General features: G+C 36.7%; 1 protein-coding gene across 1 annotated transcript in view; it reads left to right on the top strand.

Moving 5' to 3' along the window:
* Window positions 1-19486, top strand: part of Btnl2 (butyrophilin like 2) — a 25915-nt gene extending 6429 nt beyond the window's left edge. Inside the window, exons 3-9 of the mRNA XM_015487503.2 lie at window positions 8639-8986; window positions 10625-10906; window positions 12121-12141; window positions 14776-15123; window positions 16071-16352; window positions 17032-17127; window positions 17702-19486. Coding sequence (XP_015342989.1) covers window positions 8639-8986; window positions 10625-10906; window positions 12121-12141; window positions 14776-15123; window positions 16071-16352; window positions 17032-17120 — 1370 coding nt within the window. The 3' untranslated portion in view covers window positions 17121-17127; window positions 17702-19486. The remainder of the gene's footprint in view (window positions 1-8638; window positions 8987-10624; window positions 10907-12120; window positions 12142-14775; window positions 15124-16070; window positions 16353-17031; window positions 17128-17701) is intronic.
* Window positions 19487-20468: the final 982 nt, after the last annotated feature.

Raw genomic sequence — 20468 nt, 5'->3', positions numbered from 1 at the left:
TATATATATATATATATATATATATATATATATATATGTATATTCTCACATTTTCTTTATCCATCCATCTACTAAAGGGAATCTAGTTTGGTTCCATAGTTTAGCTATTGTGAATTGTGCTGGAATAAACATTAATATGGTTGTGTCCCTGTAGTATGCTGTTTTTAAGTCCTTTGTGTATAGATCAAGGAGAGGGATAGCTAGGTCAAATGGTGGTTCCATTCCCAGATTTCCAGTGAATCTCCCCACTGCTTTCCAGATTAAGTGCACCAATTTGCAGTCCACTAGCAATGTATGAGTGTACCTTTTTCCCCACATCCTCACCAACCTTATTGTTGTTTGTGATCTTAATAGCTTCCATTCTGACTGGAGTGAGATGAAATCTTAGAGCAGTTTTGATTTTCATTTCTCTAATTACAAGAGTTGTTAAACATTTTTTTATATATTTGTTGATTAATTGAATATCCTCTTCTAAGAAGTGTCTGTTTAGTTCCTTGGTCCATTTATTGATTGGGTTATTTATTTATTTGGTGCTTAGCTTTTTGAGTTCTTTATATATCCTAGAGATTAGTACTCTATCTGATGTGCAAGTGGTAAAAATTTGCTCCCCAAATGTAGGCTCTCTATTCATCTTACTGATTATTTTGCTGAAATAAAGCTTTTTGGTTCGAATTCATTCCATTTATTGATTCTTGATTTGAATTCTTGCACTATAAGAGTCTTATTAAGGAAGTTGACATGATGAAGAATTGGGACTACTTTTTTACCCTATTAATAGATGCAGGACCTCTGATTTAATTACTAGGTCCTTGATCCTCTTTGAGTTGAGTTTTGTGCATGGTGAGAGATAGAAGTTTAATTTCATTTTGTTGCATGTGGATTTTCAGTTTTCCCAGCATCATTTGTTGAAGAGGCTATCTTTTCTCTAATGCATGTTTTTAATGCCTTTGTTTAATATAAGATAATCATCATTTTGTGGGTTAGTCTCTGTGTCTTCTATTCTGTAACGTTGGTCCACCAGTCTATTTTGGTGCCAATACCATGCTGTTTTTGTTACTATTGCTCTGTAGTATAGTTTTAAGTTTTGGTATAGGGATTCCATCTGCTTCACTCTTCCTGCTAAGGATTGCTTTAACTATTCTGGGTCTCTTATTTTTCCAGATGAATTTCATGATTGTTTTTTTTTCTATTTCTATGAGGAATGTCATTGAGATTTTGATTGGAATTGCATTAAATCTGTATAGTGCTTTTGGTAGTATGGTCATTTTGACAATATTAATTCTGCCTATCAAAGAACAAGGGAAATCTTTCCATCTTTAATTTCTTTCTTTAGCATTCTGTAGTTTTTCATTAAGTTGATTCCCAAGTATTTTTTGAGGCTATTATAAATGGGGTAGTTTTTCTCATTTCCCTTTCAGAGTATTTGTTACTGATATACAGACATGCCTTTCATTTATGGTGTTGATTTTATATCCTGCTACTTGGCTGAATTCATTTACTAGTTCTAGAAGTTTTCTGATGGAATATTTTGGGTCTTCTAGGTATAGAATCATATTGTCAGCAAATAGTGCTAATTTGAGTTCTTCTTTTCCTATTCATATCCTTTTAATTTCTTTCAACTGTCTAATTGCTCTGGCCAGTGTTTCAAGAACTATGTTCCATAGGAGTGGTGAAAGAGGGCATCCTTGTCTTGTTCCAGTTTTTAGAGGGAATGCTTTCAATTTTTCTCCATTTAGAATGATGTTAGTCTGGGGCTTAGCATAGATTGCTTTTATGATGTTGACATATATTGCTAGGGATAGCAGGAACATATCTCAACATCGTAAAAGCTATCTGTAGAGTAATTTAAAGTCTGGTATTGTGATGCCTCCTGCTTCACTTTTCTCAATAAGGATTGTTTTGGCTATCTGGGCCTCTTATTTTTCTAAATGAATTTCATGGCTACTTTTTCTATTTCTATGAAGAGCATCATTATTTTAATAGGAATTGCATTAAATCTGTTTAGTACTTTTGGTAAGGTAGACTTTTTGACAATGTTAATTCTGCCTATCCAAGAACATGGGAAATATTTCCATCTTCTAAAGTCTTCAATTTCTTTCTTTAGTATTGTGTAGTTTTCATTGTAGAGATCTTGCACCTCTCTTGTTAGATTGATTTCTAAGTCTTTTTTTCCCCTGAGGACATTGTTAATGAGATAGTTTTCCTTATATCTCTTTCAGATAATTTATCATTGTAGCATAATATACCATTGATTTATGGGTGTTAATTTGTTTGTATACTGCTACTTGCTGAATTCATTTATGAGTTCTAGAATTTTTCTGGTGGAGTGTTTTGGGTCTTCCAAATATAGAAGCATGCCATTGTCAAATAGGGAAAATTTGAACTCCTCTTTTCCTATTCATATCCCTTTATTTTTTTTTCTTTTGCCAAATTGCTCTGGCTAGAGTTTCAAGAACTATGTAAAATGGATATTGTGAAAGGGAGCATTCATATATTGTTCCAGTTGTTAGAAGGAATGCTTTCAATTTTTCTCCATTTAGAATGATGTTGGCCTTGGGTTTAGCATAGATAGATAGCTTTTACAATGTTGAAGTAGGTTCCTACTACCCCTATTTTTTCTAGTGTTTTGAACATGAAGGGGTGCTATATTTTGTCAATTTTTTTGCATCTATTGAGATAATAATATGGTTCCTGTCTTTAAGTCTACTGATGTGATGAGTTACATATATTGATTTCCATATGTTGAACTAACCTTACATCTCTGGAATGAACCTTACTTGATCATGGTGCACTATGTTTTTAATATGTATGTGGATTGCCAGTATTTCATTAAAATTTTTTTGTATCCATGTTCATCAAGGATATTGGTCTGAAGTTTTCTTTCCTTTATGTGTCTTTATCTGGTTTTGGTAGCAGGATGATATTAGCTTCATAGAATGAGTTTGAAAGGGTTCTCTCCTTTTCTATTTCATGGCATAATTTGTGGAAGATTTGGGCTGGGGTTGGGGCTCAGGGGTAGCACACTTGCCTAGCATGCATGAGGCACTGGGTTCCAATCTCAGCACCACAAACAAATAAATAAAAATAATAATAAAGGTCCACTGACAACTAAGAAATAATTAAAAATTAAAAAAATTGTGGAAGATTGGTGTTTATTTGTTCTTTGAAAGTCTGGTAGAACTCATCTGAGAATTAATATGGACCTGGGCTTTTCTTTGTTGGTAAGCTTTTAATGGAATCTTCAATTTCATTATTTGTAATTGATCTGTTTATATTTTCTATATTCCTCTGGTTTAATTTGGGCAGATCATATGTCTTTAGAGTTTTTTTTTTTGATGTCTTCAAAATTTTTTAAGTTATTGGAGTATAAATTTATTTTCAAAATAGTTTCTGATAATCCTATGGATTTCAGTAGTGTTCATGTGATATTTCTTTTTTCATCACAAGTTTTAATAATTTGAGGTTTTTTTCTTTCTTTTAGCTAGCTTGGCTAAGTATTTATCCATTTTATTTATTTTTTTAAAACTTTTTCATTGATTTTGGGAATTTTTTTGTTATTTTAATTTCACTAATTTTGGCTTGATTTTTAATTATTTCCTATCTTCTGCTGATTTGAGTGTTAATTTGTAGTTTTCTAGAGCCTTAAGATATAATTTTAGATTATTTATTTGGTGACTTTCTTTCAATGAATGATCTCAATGCTATGAACTTTCCTCTTAGAACTGATTTCATAGTGTCCCAGAGATTTTGATATGTTGTATCATTATTTGCACTCACCTCTAACAACTTTTTTATTTCTTTTTTTTTTTTTTAAAGAGAGAGAGAATTTTTTTTTAATATTTATTTTTTAGTTTTCGGCGGACACAACATCTTTGTTTGTATGTGGTGCTGAGGATCGAACCCGGGCCGCACGCACGCCAGGCGAGCGCGCTACCACTTGAGCCACATCCCCAGCCCCAACAACTTTTTTATTTCACCATGATTTCTTCTGCTATCCATTCATCATTCAATAGCACATTAATTAGTCCCCAGGTGTTGCAGTAGCTTTTATTTTTATCTTATCATTGATTTCTAATTTTATTCAATTATGTTTTGATAGAATGCAAAGTATTATCTCAATTTTTTTTGTATTTGTTAAGAGTTGCTTTGTGGCCTAACATATTTTTTAGAAAATATGGATTTTTTTAGAAAATGATCTATGTGCTGCTGAGAAGAAAGTCGTGAATGGATGAAATATTCTATATATGTCTGTTTAGTTCTATAGCTTCTTTATTTAGTTTTTGTTTGGAAGATTTATCGAGTGGTGAGAGAGGTAAGATAAAGTATTTTGTATGATCTATTTAATTCTTGAAATTGTGAAGGGTTTATTTGATGTATGTAGATGCTCCATTGTTTGGGGCATAAATATTTGAGATTGTTATGTCTTGTTGATGTATAATGCTCTCATAAGCAGTGTTAAATGTCTTCTTTGTCCATTCTCATTAACTTTGGCTCAAAGTCCACTTTATCTTATATGAGGATAGAGACCCTTGCTTGTTTATGTGATCCATGTGAGTGATATGTTTTTTTCCCATCCTTTCACCTTCAGTCTGTGGATGATGTTGCCTATGAGTCTCTTGGAGACAGCATATTGTTGGGTCTTGTTTTTTAATCCATTCTGAAAATCTATGACTTTTGATTGATGAGTTGAGGCCATTTACATTCAATGTTAATATTGAGAGATTATTTTTATTCCCTGTCATTTTGATTAATTTCTAATTTTTTTATTTGAATTAATTTCTCATTTAATTGAGCATTCTTCTTATGGCTCCTCCTCTGTTGGTTTTCAATTTTATTTTTCATTTATTCTTTATCATATATTTTATTGAATATGTCTTGTATTACAGGCTTTCTAGTTGTGAATTATTTTACCTTTTGTTTATTGTGGAACATTTTTATTTCATTTTCAAATTTAAAGCTTAATTTTGTTGGATATACTATTCTTGGTTAGGATCTATTTTCTTTCAGAGCTTGGTATATATTATTATAAGACCTCCTAGCTTCAGGGTCTAGGCTGAGAAATCAGCTGAAATATGGATTGACTTACCTCTAAATCTGACCTGCTGTTTTTCTCTAGCAGACTTGAAAATTTTATCCTTATTCTGTATGTCAAGCATACATACATAATAATGTGACTTGGTGTGAGTCTGTTGTAATTTCGTATGTTTTGAGTCCTGTATGCCTCCTGTATATAATTTTACATTTCATTCTTAAGATTTGGGAAATTTTCTGCTATTATTTCATTGAAAGATTGGGCTTCATTTATCTTGATAAATCTTAAATTTGGCCTTCTCATGTTATCCCATATTTCTTGAAAGTTCTGTTTATGGTTTCTTAATATCTTTTCTCCATGGTCAACTTTATTTTCAGAATTATATATTTTGTCTTCATTGTCTGAAATTGTCTTTCAAGTGGTCTAGTCTGTTGGTGATGCTTTCCATTGGCTTTTTAATTTGGTTTATCAATTTCTCCATTTGGAAGATTTCCATTTGGCTCTGTTTCAAATATATATCTCTTTCTGTTGTTTTTCTCTCTCTGATTTTACTCTTTATATAATCTTTTACTTGCAGATTAATTTAACTATAAACTTTCTAAATTCCATCTCTGACATTTTATTCATTGTGATATCATTGGATTCTGTTATGAGGTATTTTGGTTTGTTTCCAATGGTTCATTCCCTTGCTTTTTCTTATTGTTTGTGTGTCTACCCAAACATGGCAGAGCTTCTACACTATGAACTTATGGTGTCCCTGAAGATTTCTAGTACCTCATGGTTTAGGGGGAGACAAATAATAACAACCAATGCAAACAATATAAAGCATTAAACTAAATACTTATTTCTATTATGATATCTACAAGGTTAATTAGCACAATAAACAGAAATTGTATGGTAAGCCAACAGTAAAAACAATAAGTTTTCAAAAGGGTCTGCTCTTTCAAAAGGTAAACAGGGAGAATGCAGAAGAGATGTAAGATATGATGATTATGAGGGAGGAGAGAAAGTAGAAGTAAAAAAATTAAAGGAAGAATAAAAAGAGAACAATAGAATTTGGCTGTTAACAAAAGAAAGAGTGCTGCCCCTGACCAGCACTCGGGCAGCTGAAATTAAGATTGCTAGATTGCTTATTGAATTTGCAGGGACACCAAATAAAACACAGACACAATTTACCTTTACATAAGCTTAAGGATGGCTTCCCTGCTCTTGGCCTCAGGCTCCCCAAAAGGGAGAACAAGAGAAAATCATGAGAGGCTGGCGAGAGAGAGAGAGAGAGAGAGAGAGAGAGAGAGAGAGAGAGAGAGAGAGAATGTTCGGAAGTGAATTTTTATTGGAAGGACTCTTCTTTTTAGAAAGTTCTATCCAAAAAAGGGCAGAAGGGGCAGGGTTACAAGGGACAAGTGAGTATAACTCAACCATAAGGGCACATTCCACAAAGAAGACCCCTTGCTATTCAAGCTAGACCCCACCCAAGCCACAGAAAATGCAGTGGTTGGTCAGAATCTGAGGCATCAGGACTGGAAGTGTGGGGTCATTCATTGTGGCTCCCCACAAAAGAGAATAAAGAAAAATGGACAGATGAACAACAATATAAAACCAAACCAAAATATGCTAATCAAAGACCCTAGCCCTTAACAGAGACATGAAAATTAACTACCTTCAAAAAATTCTAGAAATGAGAAAAGTAAGACAAATATATATATATGTACAAATGTCCATGAACCATTCAGCACATAATAAAGAAGGAGAGAGAGAGTGGGGGTGGGGGAGAGAGAGGAGAGAGGAGAAAAAGACAGAAAGAGAAAGAAAATATTCTTGATAAAATGTTAAGGAGTTGTTTCCCTTGCAGTGATCAAAATTGTCAATGATAATATATATTGGTTGTCTGCTCCCAAGTGTCTTTCTTTCCACATTTTTTTTCTTAAGGTATGTATTGTGCACAAGAATAGTAGCCACAGTCTGTCAAATCTTCCTCTTTTTGTGTTGTTCCTCAAGTTGCCAATTGGAGTTCAAAAGTTCTCGGCTTCTCTTCTGGGCAGTATGAGGTGGGGGAGTTTGGAGAGTGTGCTTCACTCTCAAGATGGGGTCACTGTAGAGTTCTGGGAGAGGAGTTCCCAGAGGTGGAGCTCCTAAAGGCAGGGTTTAGGTTTATTTAGTACCCTGATGCTTTGCTGAATGGTGATTGTTCTGAAGATTTTAACTCAGCACACCTCCAGAGCCAGGCAGCTGCCAATCCATGCTGGGAGTCTGCACCCTGGAGTCTCCCCTGAGTTCCCTTTGTGCAGTGCAGGAGCCAATCCTTTGCCCCTCTCCCTCAGCCACCTGTGGGTCCTACCCTTCCCAGCCTCCTGGGCTCAATCTCTGAGCACCCAGTCACATCCACTCACACACCCACAACCCATCTTGGGTGTCTTTCCCTCACAAGGATATAGTATAGTTCACCCACTGGATCAGTCCAACAGTATCATAATCTCTGATTTCTCCATATCAAGACACACCACAGTGCCACCTTAATGTGGGTCTTCCTACTCCCCCTCCCTGATTTGCCCCAGACAGATCTGCTCCAGCTGGCCTATGGATTTTTCTTCTTTTCTTTTATTATATCCAAACTTCTGAGTTCCTAAGCTATTCTAAGAGTCCAGTATTTAAATCCCAGTAAAGTCCCTCTCATCACACATTTCACTGAGACACTGTTTATCTGCTTTCCTGATCTCACACCACAGAACAACTTGAAAAGCAACCACCTCTACACCACTATCTTTCTCTATGTCCCAAGTTCTATAGTGACTTCTTGAGCAGCATCTGTTTTATATTGAGCAGCAACTCAATAAGATGTGTTTTTAGTCTTAGGAGGACTGAAATCTGCACAGAAAAGGGCAAGTGGCCCTGCATCATTTGGGCTGAGAAAGAATATAGTATATGTAACATATGCAATTATTAAACACACTCACACACAGAATTATCAAACATCACTTCAATTTGCAGATAACAAGGAAGAAGTCAAAACATGACTTAACATTTTATTAAAAGACTCAAACTCAGAACACTGCCCTTAATCCACCACAAAATGTCTCTGTGAAAACTGCCTTGTTCACAGTCCCACTAATTAGAGTCTTCTCTTCTCCACAAAGGAAAAAAAAAAAAAACCTCAAGTTTTTTATTTAGGACACAAGTGATACTGAAAAAACTTTAAAAATCTCATGAATCAATATATTACTTTAATTCTGGGAAAATGGCTAAAATGTTAATTACTAACAATTACAAAGTTCCCAACTAAAAATCAATTTACATATTAACTTGAGAATGAAACTCAGGTTGTTTTAGTACCTTACAGATGAAGAAATTAAGATTCCAAATGTCAAAGTCTCACTAAGAATAACAGATTTTCTCCCAAAGCTGTTAAGTGATAGATTCAGCATTCATGCTCAAATTTAATTACTTTTATTTGGAGAACACATTTCTCTTTAACAAGAAAACATGCAAATCATCATGCTGAATTTATTTAGAATAGATCCCTCTATTCTAACAGGTTGGACACGCAAAAAGCAAGCATACTGTTCCTCTGGTTGGCATTTCTGATTCTTCTTTTTCATTTTTTTGTAGATGACTTTAGAGTGATTGGTCCTGCATATCCTATCCTGGCCAGGGTTGGGGAAGATGCCTTACTAACCTGTCAGCTCTTCCCCAAGAGGACTGCAATGCACATGGAGGTGAGGTGGTACCGCTCAGAGCCTGGCACACCTGTGATTGCACACTGGGATGGAGTTGAGGTCACCCAGATGCAGGTGGAGGAGTACAGAGACCGGATAGAGTGGATAGATGACAACATTGCCAAGGGAAATGTGACTCTGAAGATACACAACATCCAACCATCTGATAATGGGCAATACTGGTGCCATTTCCAGGAGGGGAACTATCATGAAGAGACAAGCTTGCTGCTCAAAGTAGCAAGTGAGTATCTGGGCAAAAACTGGGTCTCAGAGGGAGAAATATATTAATTGATGGTAAGTTTAATGTCAGTTGAAGAATTCCCTTTGAATCAACATAGCAGTTTCCTAATGCCCAGTCCTCTACCCTGAGCCATCTGAAAACAGGTGGTTCCAGAATCTCCAAAGTAAGCTCACAAAAAGTTTTCTCCAAAATTTAATTCACCTGAATTTTGACAGTCCTTAAGGATTATTTGAAAGCCATGACATGTAATCATTAACAATTTTGCTAGGACACAAATTCGTGTCACATAAGGCTGATGGACAAGAGCAAGTCAATTGCTATGGCCATCTGACTGTCCAGCATCTGTATCTCAGTGGAATGGGTTGTCACTTTACCAACCTCATCTATGCAGTAATGAAATGTGAAACTTTTTTTGTCTTATGCCCCTTATTAGAAATCAGCTGATGAGGCAAAAGAAATTAGGAACTTTGTGCTTTTATAGAGATTATAATATTTCGTATTCAATAAATCAGGGGCTCACAAGTGCCTTTGGAAGCACCCACTGTGGATGGCAGGGTTCTTCAGAATGCTATCATGTTAGCAAAGGAGGAAGGAGTGGGAAGGAAGGAAATAACGGGTCTATCTTGTGGGGAAATATCTGAAAAGTAAACCTGACAGGAATAGCTCCTCCATTGTGCTTAAGGCAAAATCAGGCAAATTCTTTACCTCAACAGGAGAGCAGTTCTCTGGAGATTTTAACATCTCTGACACTGATTTACTTTATTCCTAACACCTTTTTTATTACTCATGATTATGAATGGTTACTATGTTCAAGATCATTTAAAACAAAGGAATCATGGGACTCTGAGATATGAGTGGAGTGGGTACATACTGATGCACTGCACTATCTGAGACATTTAAAATTAAGGCAAAACTTTTCTATTACTACAGGTAAGGGAGTAGATCTCTTTCTATCCACAATTGATAAAGACAAAATATCCATCTACAGAAAATATAGTCTCCTTTGGTTTTGAGAGGTGTAGTGTTGAATAGAGAAAGGATTTCATGACTACATTAATTGCTTTAGGATTTCTTAAAAATGTTTTTCCTAACAGAACATCTCTGATAGAATATTTTAATACAAGAATCTTCATGCAGTTTATCTACTGCATCCCAAGATTACAACCACAAACAAAATAAATAGAAATGAAAAGAATCACCCATGGAGGTGATTTCTAAATTTGTCCTAAACATTTTGTTTAAATTAGATTCCAGATACCGTTCAAAATTTCAGACAAAGTGCCTGAAACAGACAATATTAAGAGGAAAAGTGTTCAGAGAATAAAAGATCTAATGAATAAATTACAGCACATTTGTTTACAGTACTAGAGACACAAAGAAATGTTATGATGCCTCCCTTCCCTCTTATTTTCCTGTCCTGAAAAAATATATTCAAGTTCTAAAATTTAAAAATCAGATTGGAGAACAAGCAAAATGTATCAGAGCTCCAACTTAAATAGGAAAAAAAATTTGGAACACTTTCTGCTCCCCAATCCCTGAGCTCCCACCATCTCCCTGTGAGCAACATCACTGAGATCTGTCTCCAGAGTTTGTACCTCTGTGAGCTCTAGAGCTCAGAGCTGTGACTTCCCTCCACAGATGTGGGGTCTGCCCCTAACATCCACATGGAAGGACCCAGGGAAGGTGAGGTCCAGCTTGCGTGCACTGCAAAGGGCTGGTTCCCAGAGCCCCAGGTCTATTGGGAAGACATCACAGGACAGAGGTTGCTGACTGTCTCCGAGCATCATATCCAAGATGAAGAGGGCCTGTTCTACTTGGAAGACACCCTTGTGATCAGGAATATGTCTGTAGAAACTGTGTCTTGCTTCATCTACAACCCTGTCCTCACAGAGGTCAAGGGGGCAGTCATTGCCCTCCCAGGTCAGTGCTCTGCCTCTGGGACCAGATGCCTAGGTCAGTAGCAGAACTTCAGAACTGTGCAGCAGCAACAACTCATATTTTTTAATCAGGAAAAGTACTACCATTTAATAATATGTATTAAAATGCATAAAACATTTACCACTAGAAATATATATACTGCATTTTGATTAAATAGCCACTAACTACTTCAGTAATTTTCAAGTTCTACCTTTTCATCTATTTGCATTGATGTTTTCTACTTACAAGTATTTATTATATTGTAAATATCATTTCAACTAAAATGTTTTCCTATGCTGTGTTGTGCTAATTACCCCTAGGAATCTGTCATATGTTAGTAATCAGAGATAGAAGTCTTTACACAGCAGCATCTAAATTATTATCTTATTTACAAATAGCAAAAATAAAATACTAAAAAAAAAAAAACCCAAATGGATAGTGAAGTGTTGTGTGTCTTATGTTACTGAAACCTATAGCAGGAGGGGTTTGTAGATCAGTGGAAGAGCACTTACCTAGTGGTGTGAAGCCCTGGGTTGGATCCTCGGCACCACATAAAATTAATTAATTAATTAATTAAATGTCTTGTGTCCACCTACAACTAAAAAAAATATATATTTTTAAAAAACCTATAATATTGACAAAAAACATTTTTGAAGAATTTTAGAGGCTTAAATAATCTCACGATGTACAACTCAATGATAAACATTACATCTATCTGTCCATCTATCAATAAACATTTCTAATCATGTAAAAACTTATTGGTTTTAAATAACTTATAAGTGGCACACTCTAAATATTTGGATTTATTATTATTTATAATATAAATAGATAGGTTAAAATAAAAAGTACGATATTACCTATTAATATTTCAAAAACCAATATTGTATATTCTTAGTTTGGAATTATAAGCAATACTTATTTATGTCCGTACAGTTTTATAGTTTCCATGCATTTATAAAAACAGGTATGTGTTATTTTTTTAACAGATAAATATCATTAGAAACAAACAGCATTATTGGGTTGATAGATCTGATAGCGTTTTTGTTGTGCAGATAAAAGGAAAGGCAAATGGGATCACCATATGATGTGTAGAAAAAATATTTTCCACATTTCATAGAGCTGCCTTTTATTTCTTGGAAATAGTTTCTCTCCTTTCCCTTACACCAAATTCCTTAATACGTTATTCTCCACCCCACCCCACCTTTTTTTTTTTCCAGAGAAACTCCAGAGTGAGCTGGGTGAGTAGGACCCACAGGCTTCGTGGTGCACTTCTCTGGACTCAGAGGAGGGCGCAGCTTATGGAGCTGCTTCGGAACTGGGATCTGGATGAGACGTCGAGGCAGGGCTTTCTCAGTGCCCTGTTAAGTTATATGAGAGGAGACCAGCAAAGCTCAGTCTTCCACAGTCCCCTTTGGGGAATTTTCTGCTATGTAACCTGTTACTTTGGGAGATCATGGGGATCCAATCAAGACCCAGATGACATATTTGGGGACTTGTACATCATCTCTGCCAGGGTCTAGAAGAAAGGGAGCTGCCTTTGGCGTGTGCACAGGATGGTATGGGTCAGCTGGCCAGCTTTAGAGGCCCTTTTAAAATATTCCTACTGCCAGTGAGGGCACTGTCAGTGGAAGTCACCTCCCACAACTCCCACCCTCTAGTCATTATGGGTCCTGCACCTGCTTCTCACCCCAGAAGTTCCTTAACCTCATCACTATCGAAAGGAAGCTGTTAAGTGCACCTGAGATCCTGCCACTGGGGTGATAATTTTCCTTTCCTTCATGTGGTTTTTATTTACTTATTTTTTTTAACTGGTAGTTGAACAGCAGATATTATTTTACCATGCCTAAGATGTAATTTAAAAAATAACCAAATGATGTTTGAGCCCCTTTCAGTTTCCTTTAACTCCTTCCAGCTGATTGTTTCTATGGCTTTTCTCCTAGCCCATGATGATGCATCTGCTCTCTATTTACATACACATGAACCTGAATGGCTCATTATATCCTTCATCTGTACCATTGTCCATCAAGTCACCTGTGGGAGTGTGTGTGTGTTTGTGCGTGCAATTGTAAAGGGCTTAAGCATACTTTATTTAACCCATGTAGGAGTTTTTGAGGGAAATTAAGATGGTAAACACAATTCCAGTCTCTGCCAGAATCTAGTGTGACACCTTTGACTCCATGGGGCCACAAATATAAAGGGATGAGCCTCAGGAAGGTCAAAGATAGCTCCACAGCTTGAGGACAAACCCAGTCCTGTGAGCTTAGCCTTTCCAGCAGGATCTCCCTCTGCCTAGGGCAGTAAAGGTGCCTGATCAGACAGAAACTTTAAGGAGAAGAACTTGTTAGTGACACATTAGGAAGCTAAGCCAGTGTTTGGGGCAGGCTGACGCAAGTCTCTGTCCCTCAGGAAAGTCTTAGGCAAAAAGTCACGCATCTGAGTTCTTGAGCCAACTCAGCATGCCCACTGGAGACCCAGCACACAAAATACAATCCTATGTTGTGTTGTTCCTAAATTTTGATGACCTTCCAGGACCACAATTATATAGGATAAAAGCACAGAACTTCCCTTTGCTCCTTGCCAGGTGGGGAGGGCTGTGCCCCAGGAGGTGGGAGGATGTGCTGTGGTAACTGAAGAGTTCAGGAGTTCTATAGCTGCTGCCTCTGTGGTATCTTCATAATTAGGGGCTCAGAGGAAGCACCCATGCAAAGGGCCATGGGCCAACACAATTCTCAACCCTATTATTTCCAGAGCTCATACCCTGGCAAATAATTTTATTGACTTATAACAATAATGACTAGTTTTGGAAATCTTAATTACATGCCATGTATATAAGTGCTTTGGAGGGATCATTTCATATTTCCCTACAGTAGTTAAAAGACTTTCAGGTCTCTATGCTTCTGCTCATGCTGCACAGTCATCTAAGTGCTTTGTACAGGTTATTGGGGGGCAGGGTACCAGGGATTGAACTCAGGGGCACTTGACCATGGAGCTACATCCCCAGCCCTATTTTGTATTTTATTTAGAGACAGGGTCTCCTGAGTTGCTTAGTGTCTCGGTTTTTGCTGAGGCTGGCTTTGAACTCTCGATCCTCCTGCCTCAGCATCCCAAGCCACTGGGATTATAGGTGTGTGCCACCACCCGGCTTATATAGGTTATTTTGTTTAACTGTGTAACAATCCTAAGGTTTGGGCAGTAATATGCAAAATTTATAGTTTAAGAAACGGAGGCATATTCAGATTAGAAAGTAGTCATCCAGCTTTGAAGTGATAAAAATATTTATTTTATTCTGGGAGTGCTAACTTTAAATTTATTCTATCATTTGTTTTTAAACTGCATAAAATTCTGGGAAGGAGTGGGTAGTGACCCTTTTTTTTTTTTCAGATTGGCATGCATCCTGGAAAGGTTCTTCTTGGAACAAGGACAACCTGTATCTTAATATCACAAGATCTCATCTTTCCAAGAGATGACCTTAGGCCTCATACCTCCCCCAGGATGCCTATGGGATATATTTTTAATTTTAATTTTTTGAATGTATTTTTTAAAAATTTATTTTTCTTTGCATATATACATTATAGTAAAGTATATTTTGACATATTATACATACACAGAATATAAATTATTCTAATTAGGATCCCATTCTATAATTATTATTGTTGCTGTTATTTGTTTTTTTAGATATACATAACAGTTCAAAGTGGATCAAGGATCCCATTCTTGCAATTCCACATGGTGTGGAGTTTCACTGGTCATGTATTCATATATGAACATAGGAAAGTTATGGGTTTTAAACCACACTAGAAATTCACTTGTTGGTGACATTTATTTGTACCATTTTGATTTGTTCCTTGTATTTTGTCTTCTGTATTTAATAGCATCTTTAAAAGTGATTGGACCTTCTGAGCCCATCATTGTCAGAGTGGGAGAAGACATACAATTGACCTGTTCCCTGTTCCCCAAGGCTAATGCACAGAGCATGGAGGTGAGGTGGGTCCAAGCCCACCATTATCCTGCAGTTTATGTGTATATGAATGGGGACCATGTGGCTCGAGAGCAGATGGTAGACTACAGAGGGAGGACTACACTGGTGACTGATGCCATCCACGAGGGGAGACTGACCCTGCAGATACACAATGCCACAACTTCAGATGAAGGGCAGTACCAGTGCCTTTTTGAAAAAGATGGTGTCTACCAGAAAGCCAGTTTGGATCTGAAGGTGGTAGGTAAGGACTCTAGATAGATGTTTTGAATTTGTCACCTGTTCCTACTGCTTTAACATGTTACTAGATAATTTCTGTAGCACTGAAAGTTTTCTTAATGCTTACTTGCTATCAGATTTATATTGAACCACCAATGTATAGGAACTATCATAGATACTTAAAATCCACAAATTCCAACAAACCAAATTTAATTTTTGTGTATGGAACTTGTATACTTCTGAGTATGTCCACAAAATTACCATATATTTAAAGAGGTCTGAGAATTTTACTCTATTTTATACAGGATTCATTATTTCACACAGTATGTTATTAAAATTCTGGGAAATATACCAGGAAGTATAATAATTTGAAGACTAAACTAGATATACCAAGTAAACAGAAATAATGTGGATTGACAATCTTGGTATGAATGGAGGAAGAAAGAAAATCACTCTCTAGAATTTATTTTCCAAGTTTAGCAAATGTCATTGAGGACACAGGTAAAAATCTTGAATATCTGAAATATGTCTCCCATGGATTTTCAATCTAAGTTAATAAACATATTTAGGGAATATCCACAGAAACACATGTTGAGAAGTTAAAGGGGCCCATCTTTTTCTGTCATTGGACATGAACATTTATAATTTTAATCTTTAAGAATATTCTCTTACCTAGGTTCTTTTACCCTGTCAGTTATTTTGTTCTCAGGCAAAAAAAGGTTGAATTTAAAATCTTAAATTTTACCTTTATATATGTCCCTGGATGATTCAGGAATATAAAAATAAATAAATAAAACAAAACAAGAAAACACTCCAGCCAGTCTTTCTCTAGGTGGAGTGTCATTTCCCCTTAAGATTTTTCTCTCTTCCTGCAAGCCCTCTGAATCTTCCCAGCCCTTCTCAAACATAGTCACCAATAACACAACCACTAGCAGAGGCTCCATTCTTGGTTTCCTTGGTCTCTGTTCCCAGCTGTGGGTTCTTCCCCGAGGATCACCATGGAGGTGCTGACAGATGGAGAGGTACAGCTGATGTGCACTGCAAGTGGGTGGTTCCCACCACCCCACATGCAATGGAGGGACATGGAAGGAAAGACAATACCATCAGCTTCTGAGATCCTGCATTCAGACAGCCATGGGCTCTTCCATGTGGAGACATTGCTATTGATCACTAACAGCTCCTTGGCAAATGTGACTTGTTCCATCAGCAACCTCCCTCTGGGTGAGGAGAAAACAGCGGCTTTTACTCTCTCAGGTTGGTGATTCTGTATATTCCTCTCAGGTTTGGAATTAAATACTAAGACCAACTCAGATGTTCTCATTTTATTGCTTTCTGTATCCGAATATAAAAATATACATGTCTATATATAATTCTAATGAGATATCCTGCTATCTCTGACAAAGCTTATCTTCAGGACACATAGGGATCTTACTCCTCTGAGTTTCTTGCTTATAACCCAGATACAGCTCTAAAGTTATATTTATTGTTGGCTGTGCACTAAATTCTAATTATTGCCTCTAATTCTCTGTATCTACAAATTCTCTTCTGATATGAAAAGAATTTTAGCACTTTGTTTTTTCCTTTCTGGTGAATTTTATTATGGATTAGAAAATAATTTTCCTTAACACTATCTTTATGGCTGTGGCCTGGGTAATTTTATTATTTTGCCATTATTCCAGTGACTGTGATATGATTGGAAAAAGAGAAGGGAGAATAATTGTGTATGTACATTTCTGAAAGTAACAAACACTAAAGCTAGCTAGACATAAATTTACAGTCTTCCCTCCCTCAGCAAGGAAAAGGGGACCCACTGCTTCCTTGAGAGATCTACTTCTCTTCCTCCTCTCCAGCCCAGGAACTGCTCAGATAAAAAAATGCACTTGGTATTTTCCTAGTTTCATGATTTACTGGGATTTGGGGATTTCCATTTCAGAGTCCAGGATGACATTTTCATGGGCAATACTACCTGTTTTGGGATTGCTTCTTGCCATGGCCATAGGCATAATATGGAGGAAGAACTAAAAGAAAGGTAAGTTAGGAAAACAGGACCAGTGTGAAGTGCACTTTGTGGTCGAACATACAATGTATTTTTTCCTGGCCTCTCTTCTCAGCAATCACATGTGGGAGGCATTCAGTGAATATTTGGTAATTAATGAAGCATGAGTCTACATTCATGTAATCAAGACTCAATGATGAATGAACTTGGGGTTTACAGTGATATTAGAAGCAACAGAATTAAAAAAAAAACAATAATTTGAATCCCTGGGGCCATTCCTCAGATAGCCAGTTAAGGGAAAGGAAGAAGAGATGTTGGTAGCATAGTCATCCTATTGTCAAGGCTAAGAGCTCAGATGTCACTGAGATTCTGTTGGCATGAACATTTGTCTAAGACCTGTAATAATGAAATGGCCTACTTATTGGTGATTCCTGCTTTATTGATGAAGGTCATCTTACATATTGACAAGTTATTTTGTGTACCCCAGAAAGTTTGTCTACTTTAAATTTCTTTTGTCATAAAGCTTGTTCGCCTGTTTATATGTTAATAGCAGGAAATTAATACTTTTAGAAATTGATATATTATCATAATGAATTTTTTTCTTTAGAGTGAATATGATCCTTGATCCTAATACAACTCACTCGAAACTGACTCTTTCTGAGGAACACAAGGATATGACCCAGGATCATTCATGCAGCTAGACATCCCACAGAGATCTGACTCTCTGCTCTACCTGCTGAACCATGAATGGCTCACATCCATAAGGTGGTATTGAGAGGAAGGGGTCAGGTGATGGGTCCCTGGTATCAAGGACAATGTCTTGAGGAAAAGTCGTCATTGTGTCACAGTCATCATTGTGTCACCTCACATTCCACTACCCAGAAATTCTTATCTGGACTTTCTATAAGCCACTCCTTTCTCCTGGTGTATCTTAACAAACACCCAGAGACCACCTAGTTTCAGTCTTTCTTCTGTCCCTATACTTACTTTTATCTCCCAATAATGTTTCTCTGGAGTAAACAAATTCTGACCATCATGGGTTTTGGGCAATAGTTGCTATGTAAATGTGTACTGGGCCATCACCTCTCCTCCTCCAAACCTTCTCCTCCTGAGGTGGCCCCTGGGTGGTCAGAGTCTCCCTGACTGTGCCTCTAGACATCTTTCTTTTGTAACATGATCAACAAGAGCCCACTCTACACCTTTCCCCAAACTTTCTTCTCTGGAATTCTGCACCCACTCTTCATCCTGTGTCCCCTGATATAGGTTCTCTGTATATTTGCACCCAGAAGGACCCCTTCAACATCTCCAAGGGAAACAACAATCTTGAATTCTGGAAAACAGGATGATAACGAGAGTCCTGGAACTGTCCTCCTTTTACCAACTGCTGGAAGGGGGCTCTTGTCACCATTGATCCCATCAGAGGCCTGTCTTAGTCCAAGTTCTGTGATATTCTAACTCCTGATTACATTCTGATATCATATGACCAAATCCTTACAAAATCCAATAGGAAATGCAATTTAGCACATAGAAGGAAATGAAAGCAATCAAGAAATATCCGATCAGTTATTTTAAGGTGGTGGCAATTAAATTGATCATGTAAGTGAAGCTGAGAAAACAAAAAATACAGTTAAAGAACACTGAGAGAAAACAGCTGTATATAAAGAGAAAAATATGATCACTAAGATATAATCTTAAAATTATAATGTGCTGTATTATGAAATCTCTACTGCAGACTTTTTCCAAAGTTAAGAGAGAACGAGGAGTAAGGAAAATTTTTAGAAATACCAATCCAAGAGAAAAATTAATTATGGATCATGTGTATGACAAAATCATTTTAATTTTTAAAGCAAATTAAAGTGCACAATTTAAAATTAATAATTATAAATGTAAGCAATAAATGAAACAAGTAGTAAACAGTAAAGTGATAATAAGTTAAAGAAGAGAAACTTTATATGGAAGAAGAAAGAATGTTGTTTTTTAAAAAAGATTTTTAAGAAAGAGTCTTAACAGTTAAATTAGAGAACATTGACAATGATGAAGGTGATGGGTTGGGGTGGCCTACTTTCCAGTATATGTTCCTTCAAAGTACTGTATGAGATTAAATATTACACTATATAAAATGTAGTTATAAATTGTTTTGTTACATCTTTTAAAAAAGAGTCTTAAATTCTCATGAAGTGAGAATGAGGGATATCTGCCAATAACACTGCTGCTTTCCAGGATGCAAACATCACAAAGTTGTCACTGTCCTTTGAGGATCATTCATTCATCTACAGCATTCTGGAGGCTATCTTTTGGGTCATAACATTTTCTTTCTGTTTCTAAACTCATAAGCTCATGTTTGAAATTGGTAGTCTCTCAAGTATTTACAAATTTATTTTATTTTTTCAACTGTGGTAAAGTACATACTGAATAAAATTCATCATTTTAAAGCATGTAATTCAGTAGCACTCTGTACATTCACAATGTTGTACAACCATCTTCACTATATAGTTTCAGTACATTCCCCCACCAACTCCAGAAAAGAAATGTCATACCTACTAAGTGGTTACTACTCATTTTCCCTGCTCCAAGTCCCTGGCAACTACTATTCTACTTTCTGTCTCTACAAATTATACTGTTTCTATACTCTGGATTTTTTATACAAATGTAATCATAAAATGTAAAGCAGGTTCGCTAATTACCAATCCCATGAGAGAATTCCCATCACCTAGAGGAGAGGAAGATCATCACTCTGCCAGAAGCAGGAGTCTATACACTGTATCAGGACACTGTTTAGCTCCACCATGCACTGATTACCTGTTTGTTTGTGCTATGAAATCATTCACACTTTAAGATAGTGAGTGATCTATATGAAAGTATATGAAGCAGGTTTACTGCCTACAGATAGGCAACAAGGGACACAAAAAGTCTCAGATCTATCATAAGCCAGTGCCCCAATGCTCCAGAAAGCTGCTCAAGTGGATGGATCCTTGACTGCTTGAGTCTCACTTGCACCACAGCTACAGGACCTGGAAAGGCAGCGTACCGAGGGTTGCATACCTCAGAACCATGCGACTCACTAGGCAAAGGTTTAAAGGACATCCTTCTAGTGATGAGAGGAGCAACACTTTGTCCAGGGCAGTTTCCCCTAACTCATTATATTACATACCCAAGAGGAACAGGAGCAAGGCCCAGTCTGTTTCATGTACTTCCTTATCAGGATTTTGCACTCCCAGAATATTCTAAAGTCATTCATGAAAACTGCAAATAAGGGAGGGGGAGAACTGAATCAGTTCACCCAGAAAACTGTCCTGCAGAAAATGTACACACATGCACATGTGTGCGTGTGTGTGTGTGTGTGTGTGTGTGTGTGTGTCTTGTTTTATTTGGCA

Source organism: Marmota marmota, unplaced genomic scaffold (assembly GCF_001458135.2).
Source record: "Marmota marmota marmota unplaced genomic scaffold, marMar, whole genome shotgun sequence".
In the NCBI taxonomy this organism is placed as follows: Eukaryota; Metazoa; Chordata; class Mammalia; order Rodentia; family Sciuridae; genus Marmota; species Marmota marmota.
This window is presented reverse-complemented; position numbering and strand designations above follow the sequence as displayed.